Genomic DNA, 11,588 nt, shown 5'->3' with positions numbered 1-11,588 from the left:
GTTTGCTGTCGCATATTCTCTTTGTTTGGATGCTCCGTCCCCATTAAGGGTAATTGTGTGTCCAAATTCCTTAAGAGGCTTTGAAAAATCTCAGTGTAAGCTGATGCACACACAGTCTTTAGTCATCATCTCTTCTTTATTTTAGCCACCTTACCACCACCAGAAGTCCAATATCCATGGACTGAGGCTTTTCAAAGGTGAGCTAGGTTTCAAAGTCTCCCTGCAGACACAGCCTGTATTTCTACAGAGCAGCCTGAGCAGTGGTGATATTATAGGTGGGTTTGAAATAAGCAAATAATGGAGCTGGATGCTTTAGGAGAGCAAGAGCAGCCTTCTCTGTGCTCCAGCAGCAAATCCATCTTCCTTACTACAGTCCTACTTGTTACCCTCTGTCGGTTTTGGGGCCTTTTTATGTCATTACTTTAGTCAGGTAGGTATCACATTGTCTCCTAAGTGACAGGGCTAACTTAATTCCTTAGACTTTTCTTACCAAACCAGCTGCAGTAATACTGTTTCATTCCAGAATTGCATGAGTTTTGCATGTCTGACTTGCTATGAAAGGAATACTCTTGGAACAAATGTTTGTGTGTGGATGTATCAGGGGAAAGATGTCTGCATCTTCCCCACTCCCCAAATTAGATTTGCTCATTTCTGACACCTAGTGTTTGCTCCAAAGTGTCTGCTAGATGAACTTAGTGCCCTCCTTTGGGGTTGGAGTTGTGAAACTCAACACCAAATAACTATAGTACTGCCTTAGCAAACTAATTTCATTAACAATGAGCAGGGTATTTACAAGGAGCAGGGTAATACTTGTGCTTATGCCTTTTTTACTAAAATTTGCTGTGATTATGCTTCTTGTTCAGCCTAAATTGTTGGGGTTTTCCCCAGATTTTCCCAGTGTAGCACCACTGGCATGCTGCTAATCATGTGTTGCTCCTCTTTCCAGGACCCAGGTCCTGTGCTAAATGAAGTGCCTCAGCCTGGCACTGACTATCCAACCTCCATCACTTCCATCAGCAAGTCTGCCTCTGCCTATCCTTCTACCACAATTGTCAATCCCACCATTGTCCTGTTGCAGCACAATCGAGGTAAGGAGACTTGCATATAGATAATTTTGGCTCAAAATGAGCAAACTGTTATGCTACAAAGAACTGGAGAATGTGTGTGCTGTTGATAATTGGGTCCAGATTACTAAGAACTAACAAAGTTGCCTCAAAATAGTCTTAGTGACTGGAACATAAAACAGGCAAGTGAGAGCAGTAAGTTTTTTCTAATTAAAACCTGTGGGTCAGAAGCTCTTCGAGGCTGGGGAGAGGTTTTTAACTGGGCTGTGGACATATGAATAAGCTATTGCAAGGTAACAGCTGTCAGGTGTCTTGTCATGGTGGAAAGGATTGTATGCTCCTGTATATCTGTCTGTAGAAAAAAGGTAGCTTGATAGCTTGAAAAGGTGATGTGCTACTTCTCAGCTACTGCAGTGTAAAGGCAGCTGTATTTTCTATTACTGTGGAAGAGATTTGACCTCTGAATTTATAGCAGAATTTACTCAATAGTAAATAATCTACTTGCCCACAAGTTTGATCTTGGTAATTTTTTCCTCTGCCTGTAACTGGATCAACTCAAACTCGTATTGCAGTAATCCTTGAGCTCTGGATTTGCAAATGAGCAAAACAGCCTTGTTTGAGAACTCCCAGGAATCAACACCTTTCTCACACAAGCTGAATAGATAGTTCTATCTCTTTACCTCTGGATTTGGAGGGAAACTTTGCTCCTCCTTTTTAGTTCTCCTGATGGCTGGCATTACCACAGCTTCCCATTTCATTGTGCAGCACTAAAGGCCATAGCTTATAGCAGGCCACAGAGATGCAGTCCAGTTTGCCTTGATTTCTAGTGGACATGGGAAGCTCCAGGAATCTACCCACTATTGCTGTGGCTTACCTTTTCAAAGGCTCAGAGTGCTGACCCTTCCTTTTACCCAGTGCATGTAGGGCTTTTTTTCCTATGTGGGTAGCTATTGGGTGAACATTATCTGCAGGAGCAGCTTGCCATCAGTGGTCAGCAGAGCAGAGGGCTGGGGCTAAAGATCCAAGTTCAGAGGTATTGGTGAGGGAGCTACACCAAGGAGAAATACCAGTCTTCCTTGCTGAGATGATCCACTTAGTACAAATATGTGGTGAAGGTGTGTTCCTCTAGAAAACAGCACACACCTGGAGGTTTGTTACTATGGCAGACTTGCTTGGCAAGTGTTCTATGCCACCCCAAAGCACAGATATTTCCTGTTCAGGCATTGCATGGCATGGTTTATCATAAATATATAACAGGTGTGTTTAATGTATTAAAGTCTTTTAATCTGTGCTCTAACAGTATGAGTTTTCAAAACTGTTTGTGCTTTTTATGTCAGTAAAATATTTTATTCTCTTTAAATGGCTTTCATGCTTTAAAGAAAAGAGTTAATTGCTATGGAATAAAAAAAAGCAGAGAACAGAGTGCTAAGCATTCTTGGTTTATTCCCCTGTGATTTGGATAAGTCATTTGGACATCCTTTTAGGAAGCACTAACTTTAGGGTGGTGAAAACTGCTGAGATACCACAGATACTCCAGTCTAGGAACTGGTTAATGAAAAGCCTCTAACCAAGGGGACTGTTTCAAGAACCAAAGCCTTCAAGCTGTGTCTGTGCACAAGTCATTGAATCTGTGGCTCAGTAATATGTGATGAGACCCAGCAAGCACCAACAATGACTTTAGCCTTTCCTATATCCCTTTGAAATGCTACAGCAGTATTATTTCTAAATGTACTTCATGGTAATGGTAACAGGGTTAGTTATCAAGTTCCTTGACTATGTGAATTTTTACTGGTTTTCAAATTGTCTCCTGTCCAATGTTTTATTCTTTAAATATTCTGATGTTTATTCTGATGTTAAGAAAAAAATGAAAATTTAAATACAAGTGCTCTTTGCAAATGTATTGGTCACTGCATCATGAGGTTTATGCTATCCCACGAGGCTGCTGCGTGGACAAGGGACCATGGGCTGTCACTTTGGCAGGGTATTTGAAAACAGATTCTCTCCAGCAACTGCTATCATTCTACAGTGTATTTCTTGCCTGTCAGAAATGCAGCACCAGAGCACTTGCTGTTTATGTCTCACACATTTGTCCTGTATTTCTTTTTGTTTTGTTTCTTCCTTTACCACAGAACAGCAAAAAAGGCTTAGTAGCCTGGCAGGTATGATGTGAAAGGTCTGCTACCCTCCAGCTGCTGCCTCTGCTGGAGCAAAGCTGCTGCTTTGATAGCTTGTGGGGTGCCTTTAGCAAACACACTGCCCAGGAACTGCAAAGAAATATACCAAACACCTAAATTACTCATCTGTTTGTCCTAAGTCATAAAATTTACCGAGCTTTTAAACAAAAATCCTTTCGTTCTGAGTTTTGCAGGGCAGAATTGTGTTTGCTCATGGTACCAACAGATCAATGCATTGCTATGCACGAGCCTTTCCTCCACTGTCTGACCCTATCAGATTTCTACACATTTAATGGCTTTGGGCAGGATGGTGATGTGCATGTGAATAAACATATCTTTCTCTCTTCAGTGCATGAAGTGATGTAAAAATTATAGGATTTGCAAAAGTCTTGATGAGGCAGACTGAAATCGCAGGTGTTTCCTCTGCAGGAAATCCGTGTAGAAAAGGATTTCTGTGCTGCAGCCCTGCAGAGCATCAGAACAATCTGAAGTCCCTTGGTGATGCCTGCTGCTACCTCTGTGTGTCAGTTGGGCAGTGTCAAGGAATTCCAATTTGGAAGCAAGGCAATCTGAAGAAATTAGTTATTTACCTCCATCTTTATGCAGACTCCTGTGCAATCATGTCATATGTATGCTTAAACAACATTTCTTGCTTACATACTCTGATTAGGGCATGGAAATGAATTGGAAACATCATATACCATCTGCAACAAATGGAACTGTCAGACAGGTGAATGCAATCTGTTAAAAAGTAGTGCACCACTACCACATTTAGGTTGCAATTGGCAGAAAAAGATGTACAGGAGACTGTATTACAGGTGCTTTTTGATGAAGACTGACATTGTAGAGTTATTAATTAGTCAAAAGAAACAATTGTTGAAACCAAAATTATTGTCTTATATGACAGCTGAGACTGTCATGAGATGTGTGATGGTAACTGCCTGAGAGATGCTCGTCTGCTTTTGCTGGCATTGAGCATTTTCTTGGGAGATTTCCTTCAGTGTAGCTGCTAATCACAACCAGCAGTGACAGTCTGTCTCATCAACTACTTGCTAGAATTTTTGCCTTAAAAGAGCCCAATATGGTCATGTTGTGAAATGCTGGGATGAGATAAAAATCCCCCATTGTCATTTCCAGATTCAGTGCCAGACAGATTAGTTTCTGACAGAGTTGATTCAGCACTTCTGCGGGACAAGCCGGCTCAGGAGGCTGTGCCAAGTGAGAAGAGGGCAGTGGAGGAGAAGAGAAGCACTGTGAGGAGCCCTCCCTACATGGCTGATACCTCTGTCGATGACATTGGAATTCCACTGAGGGTAAAACACTGAGCATGTGGTTGGTGCACAAAGCCTGGGCTACATTCTGCCTACCTTAGCACTGAGGCAACTCACTAAAGCTGCAGAGATTTAAGAGAAGATAGAATTCTAATTCCAATATAATTTAAGATGAATTATTCCATTTGCTATCTATGACCTATTTCAGCTGCTTCAGGAAAAAGAAAATTAAAAATTAGTGTTTCTTATAATATTTGAAAATAATGTTTTCTGCTCCTCTGTTTCCTTCCCATCTAGCAGCGGAAGGGGAGTTTTGTCTCATTTTAGCCATCTTAGAGGCAGATACCTCTTTTATATGTGATTACATTCATTCAGTGTTCAGGGGAATTTATGAAAGGAATTATTGACCTACTCTTACAACTAATTTCTGGAATGACTTAAACACTCAATGTTTCTAACTGTCCACTGAATACTTAGGAAATTGGTACATATGACTAAAACATATGACTAAAAGGGAAGTTTTTTAAGTTTGGATGTCAAACCAGATTAATATACAAAATATTTCGTACAATCTACAGTTCTAGAGAGGTTACACCCTGCCTCTGCAAAGCTTTTACATTATTACTTACTTGAATGAAATGTCACATGAGATGATATATCTGAGTGAAATAATTAATATTTCAGGATATTCATATGATGCAGCTTTCACATAGAGTGTAATTTTTTTTCATTGCTGGAAGATTTGTGATAACTTTGAAAGGCTGGTAGAGTCAATGTTGATTATTTCTATGTATATTTATTTTTCCAACAGAATACAGACAGATCGAAGGACTGGTACAAGACGATGTTCAAACAGATCCACAAGCTAAATAGAGGTACTGTAGCACAGATGGTTTTTATTTCCTTTAAAAGACCATCTTGATGACATTTTGTTTCATCCATATGAAGAATTTTACTGGATGTTGAATAAAAGCATTTAATTTTAGTTAGTGTGTGCTCTGCACCATGGAACTCAACCAATGTATTTGAAATTTTGAAGTCGAAGGTAGGAGAACAATGGAGTCCAAAGGAAGGTCTGAGCTGTTCTGAAGGGTGAACTGCAGTGCCCTCATGAAATCAACTATACTATTTGAGACCAGAAAAGCTGATAATAATTCCATACTAAGGGAAAATAGATCCCTGAACTCCAGTTTTACCAACTAACCCAATTTACACACTCTTAAAATACAGTAGGTTATCTCTGAAACTTCTCTGTGCATAAGAGGAAACTTTTTACACTGCTAAACTTTAGTACCTGCACAACAAAGCAGGATTTGAAGTTCACTGAAACCAGTGGAAGGGTTTCCATTAATTTTTTGGTGAGTTCAGAATCTGAATTCTGCTTTTTCAAAACCTACTCTTTCTCCCTTGAAAACCTAGAATTGTGGTGAGCACTTACAAACTTCACAGTGGTGAACTCTCAGGGGATTCCCACCTTGGGGCACTTCTATGCCTGACTGCTGATACATTCACATTTTTCTGTGTGAGAAATGGCTGCAGTAGCACTTGCAAGCTGAACCCTCTGAACAGCCTGACACGCAGGCAAGCACAGCTCAGATCTGTGCTTCTGGAACCAAATGCAGAGCATGCAACACTGGAGCTGTATTTGCTGTTGCAGGTGCTGTCCTGATGAGCTTTATGCCTAGATAAATGCTGTGCTGTGGTGGACGGGATGAGGAGGAGTTGAACTATTTCCTAATCCTGCTGCTCCTAACAGAGGTTCTTTAGCTCAGCTAAAGCCCATGCTCAGATGGATGAGAATGAGTTCAGTCCCCTTGGCTTCCAGGATCTCTCCCAAGGCCCAGACATGCAAGGCAGCAATGAACAAAGAGGCTTTCTAGGTTGTGTCATGCTAGAACATCAGCACAAGAGGGACTGTAGTCAGCTTGAATGGATTCTTGGATCGCCCTTCTTCCCCTTAAAATCTGTCCTCTCTGTTCTTTTTTGCAAATCATGTTCCTCTCCTTAGACAATCCTGAAGAAAACCCTTATTGCCCTACCTACACATTTCCTGAACTTCCTGAAATCCAGCAAAAAACTGAAGGTACCAGAAGTTTAGTCAGAGTATCTGTTGTCTTGTGCTTTGAGTTAACTGTACTATAGTGCCCTAATAATAACTAGATTCAGGTTCTAGTTTTCTGTTACACTGCCTGGAAATTCAGTTATGCCCAGTATACCTTCTTGTGTGTGATGCATAAAATAACTAAATCTTTGCTAATCCGTTAATCTCTTTTAAAGTATGATACCATTTACCCTAGTGTTATTAAAGTAGGGAATAAAATCATATGGTGATAGAAGTTGGGGAATGAAGCAGAACCTCCACTTCACTGTGGATAGTCTCAAAATCCACTGCTTTTCTCTGCTGCAGAAGACAATCCTTATTCTCCTACATACCAGTTTCCTGCGTCTACTCCTAGTCCTATCTCTGAAGGTAATAATTAAGGTCCATATCTATTTTTTCTGCGCAAATGCTGCCTTATCAATTTATTTTCTTCCTGGAGTTTTTTCTAGTTGCTGAGCTTTATGCTGCCTCATAATGATTTGCTGCACTCTAAGCATTGCCTTGACTGTATGATGCCTTTTTGGCTTTGCAGTGCTCCTCTGGCTTTGTAACTAGTATTTGACTAATGCTGCAAACTCGGGGTTTGCTTGGTTTTCTGCACTGTTCAGTTGCGTGTGCAGTGATTATTTAACATGTCTAGGTTGCTGACTTTATGTTTAAAGATGGGTTTAACTGAGATTTCTCCCCCCAGCCCTTCCAAATCAATAATTTTTATTAATTATTTGCTTTTGGTTTTTAACATTAACATAGCATTAGGGCCAGACCCAGAATGTCACTGAAGCATATTAGTGAAAAGGCTACTTGCTTCAGTGGGTTTTGGATCAGTCCCTTAGTGTAGTCTTTTAAAATAAAAATAACTTGATAGCATAGGTTCAGGGCTGGTCTTAGGTGCACTCGGCATATCTAGGCAAGGACAGAGTTTGGATTCATCAGCACATCTTGTAACTTGAAATAACACTGTCTTTACCTTATCTCTTCATGTGCTCAGCAGATTCCTTTAAACTTCATATTCAAATCAGAATACTTAGCAGTCATATTTCAGGGATGGTGAAACAGCACCTGTTGCAGTGATAAATGTGTGACTGTGCAAAATATTTATATATGAGAAACACTGGAATCTGCTGCAGATGTTGGATGTTCAGACATTTCCTGATTGGGAAGTTGTTGGTGACAGCCTTGTTGGCTTGGCGCTTTGGTGACAGTTTAGGTCCCGCAATCTAGGAACTTGCCTACTTAGCCTGTGCCTCAAGGCAGCCCTGGTGAGACTATTAATTAACCATTTTATTCAATATTTGTATTAAACATCTGGTGGGTATTGTGTAAGAAGAAAGCATGTAGTATGAGCTGAGATACTCAAAGAAGGCAAGGAAATGTAAGATGTATTTCACTGTTAAAATGAATGTGGATGAAGTGTCATACAGGTATCTAAGATACTTAATAATTTCTTAGTGAAATATATTAGGTGAAGAGCCCTGTCTTGGAAATTGTAATGCAGGTTAAGTGATTTTCTCTTGGCAGAATGGTATGTTGGTATGGGTATGAGAGACACTGTTTCAGTAATTAATGGATAAAAGCATTTTACAGAGAATATTTCCTTGTTCATAATGAGGTTTGAAAATCCATTTTACTCCTCTAGGCTAACATAGTTTTCAAACTCCATGATGACAATATATTAAAGAGTCTGTTCTCCCATAAATGTCTCCTATGCACTTAGAAATGTGCATATGAAAGTAATTTGCTGGTTTATATGGTTGAGATTTTATTGGACTAAACACTAATTTTTATTCTCAATATATTGGGAAACATTTCTCTAATATTTGCTTGGATTCTTTTCTTGATAAGAAATACAAAGTATTTGATGATGTAGAAGAGTTGGAGGGGTTGAAGGACATGTTTCATGTTTAGAAAACACTCAAAGATCCATAATCAGTGGCAATGTTTATACAGAGATGAATTGGAGCCTCACTTTCATACAATTAATGTCAGAATGGATTGATGTGTAAGATCTCCTAGAAACATCAAGATCTGGGCTCCCTTCAAAAATATATTCAGTGTTTCTGAAACCATACAGAATATGTCCAATCCATGAAATTAAATCCAACCCTGCAGATTCTCTACCACCTAAAGGGAAACAGCTTCTCTTCTTTAAAGGAATCAGATTTTGAAGTTACAAACTTGTGATAACCTGCTTTGAGATGTAGAGTCCCATGGATAGAATGAAGCTTTGAGAAACAGATGATGTTGTTTTAATGCTCAATTCTGATTTACTCTCTAGTGTTATCAAACCACTCCAGATTTCTGTTTTTGTATTTCTTGTACAAAAAGAAAATAAATGTAGACACTCTTCTTCATAAGATACTCAGAGACAAAACATAGCTATTCTCCTCATTATTGTAGATATTAGAATATAAGAAATAGGAAAATAGCCATTATCTGAAGTGAATTTTTATTGTATGGTTTTTCTTGTTTGAATGACAAGCTATAATGAATGTTGATATTTCTCTTCAAGTAAGTAAGTATAATTATCTTTTATTTTTTAACAGCACTAAAGAAGATGATTAGAGGTGAATAGCCGTGAAAGTTGTTTTAGACATTCGTTTATCTGTACTTGTAGGAACTACTGAGTTTTGTGATTTAGCAAATATTTTTCTGTCTGAGTAAATCAAACTTGTATTTAAGAATACCAGTCATTTTTGTCAACAGTTCAGTGTAATATGGGTATTTGGTTTTCATCAGTAAGGTTTAAAAATGGGAGTTGGCCTTCTTAACCTGAAGGTTATGATGGACATCCAAAGACACAATAACCATCATTTTGGATCTTTAACCTTCTAATTCATTCACCAAGAGAACTAAAGCAGATAGGTTAGAGGTTTAGACTACCCTGAGCCTTCCTGAAAGGCTTAATGAAGGCTTGAGTGCAACTTCAGGTCATCTGTGTTAGCCAAATTGTTTTTTTCCAGCAGATGAGATTGGCTGTAGCATCTGATCAATGTCCTTCATCAGAGAAACTTTAGAAGTTGTTTCAAGCTGTTGATTGTCATGACTAAATTCACATAACACTTTCTTAAATTTTTTTTTTAATCCAGTTGATTCTAGCTTCATCTTCTTTGTTTTTGTCTTTTTCTCTGTCACATTGAGTAGTTTCTTTGCAGAGATATTAGTAATACTTTGGCTCACAATTCTCTTTGCAGTCACAGAATCACAGAGTATTCTGAGTTGGAAGGGACCTGCAAGGATCATCAAAGTCCAACTCCTGACCCTGCACAGGACACACCTTAGAGTCACGCCATGTGCCTGAAAGCATTGTCCAAATACTTTCTGAACTCTGTCAGGCTGAGTCAGGTGCTGTCACCACTTCCCTGGGGACCCTGTTCCAGCACCTGACCACCCTCTGGGTGAAGAACCTTTTCCTAGTGTGCAACCCAAACCCCCCCGACAACTTCAGGCCATTCTCTGGGGTCCTGTCACTGTCACCCCAGAGCAGAGATCAGTGTCTGCCCATTCTCTTCCCCTCAGAGGAAGCTGTAACTGCAGTGAGGTCTCTCCTCAGTCTCCTCTTGTCCAGGCTGAACAGACCAAGTGACCGCAGCTGCTCCTCGTGTAGCTTCACCTCTAGACTCTTCACCATCTTCATTGCCTTCCTTTGTGCTATCTAATAGCATCCAAAGGAAGGCAATGCAAATGGTGCAGTCACAGAATCACAGAATATTCTGATACAAGAATATACAGAATATTCTAAATACAAGAACCATATGTGATTGTCAGCAGGGCTCCTCAGCTGTATTATTATGTTTAGTACCTAATGAATTGTTTTAATCATATACTATGGACTTTGGATCCTCTATTTATCTCTCAGCTTTTGATAAAGTGGATCTATAACCCTTGCTGTAGAAGAGTTTTATGATAAAAAGGGGTTATTTTCTAAAGAACTTTGAGAGCCTGGAGAAAAGTATTAGTGTAAATAGTATATTAATATTTATATCTAATCTAGGAATTATTTTCAAATGCAATTTTAACCTCATTGGAATTTTATTCTTTAGGATCCTCTCCCTGTGGTAAGTATGGGGCATATCACTCAAATTATGGTGAATGCATTAGTAGAAGAAATTAAAGGGTCTCTGGTGGTTTTTCTCTGGGGCTTTTTCAACTCATTCGCAAAATGCTTTTGTCTTTCAGATGAAGATTCTGATTCATTCTCTCCTCGTTATTCCTATTCCGAGGACAGTAAGTAATTCACATTTCTTGTTTAATCTGTCAAAAAGAAAGGGCATGTAAAGCATGTATTTATTGGCCTCCTATCCAGTTCACCAATATTCCTATATGTGATTTCTCCTACAGGCAGAACCCAAGTTCCCCGCTCCAAGAGTGAGATGGACAATATAGATTCTGAGAAGGTTGTGAAGAGGTCTGCCACTCTGCCACTGCCAAACCGTGCTTCATCACTGAAGTCAAGCCCAGAAAGGTGATCTGAACTAAGCTGTATATAGATCAGCTCTGGAAGAATACCTGAAAACTGTCAATGGGAAGGGGTTAAAAGTGGAAGCCTTAGGTCCACAACTCCAGTTAAACTTTTTGGCAGTTGGATATGTAGTTTTTACTCTGAGTCTTTTACTAGGTGGCAGTGGACTCCTTCATTGTCACAGCCCAGTCCCCCATTCTGTCTGTCTTTTCCATCAGGCATCACACAGTCTGTTGCATAGTCTCCTTCTGGGTCAAGAGTTGGGTGTCATGCTTATACAGTGCCTACCACATAGGCACAGTGGAAACTCTTGGCTCAGTGTGACTCTGTAAAGGTACCTCAGAATACAAGCAAGTTGTGATAATTGTAAGAACTTAGTTACATTTTCCATCTCTGAGGAGTCTTACCCATATGAACTTTCTTGAGGTAGGTTCTAGTCAGCAGTGTAATTTCTGATCTTCAGGCTGACTTCCCTCCTGGTTTTTTTAAACCTTTTTGTAACAGTAAGGAATGCATGTA

At 39.5% G+C, this 11,588-nt stretch overlaps 1 protein-coding gene across 50 annotated transcripts in view; it reads left to right on the top strand.

Annotated features, from left to right (window-relative positions):
* SORBS1 (sorbin and SH3 domain containing 1) overlaps positions 1-11,588 on the top strand; it is a 121,523-nt gene that overhangs the window by 72,291 nt on the left and 37,644 nt on the right. For 17 of the 50 annotated variants that reach the window (XM_031063252.1, XM_031063191.1, XM_031063145.1 and 14 more), the window contains 8 exons: positions 947-1,088; positions 3,194-3,223; positions 4,376-4,551; positions 5,321-5,384; positions 6,518-6,592; positions 6,917-6,979; positions 10,787-10,834; positions 10,949-11,072. In XM_031063252.1, the coding sequence (XP_030919112.1) occupies positions 947-1,088; positions 3,194-3,223; positions 4,376-4,551; positions 5,321-5,384; positions 6,518-6,592; positions 6,917-6,979; positions 10,787-10,834; positions 10,949-11,072 (722 nt within the window). The remainder of the gene's footprint in view (positions 1-946; positions 1,089-3,193; positions 3,224-4,375; positions 4,552-5,320; positions 5,385-6,517; positions 6,593-6,916; positions 6,980-10,786; positions 10,835-10,948; positions 11,073-11,588) is intronic. The other 33 variants (XM_031063203.1, XM_031063081.1, XM_031063258.1 and 30 more) reach the window with 3 other exon arrangements.

Source organism: Geospiza fortis, unplaced genomic scaffold (assembly GCF_000277835.1).
Source record: "Geospiza fortis unplaced genomic scaffold, GeoFor_1.0 scaffold130, whole genome shotgun sequence".
Taxonomy (NCBI): Eukaryota; Metazoa; Chordata; class Aves; order Passeriformes; family Thraupidae; genus Geospiza; species Geospiza fortis.
This window is presented reverse-complemented; position numbering and strand designations above follow the sequence as displayed.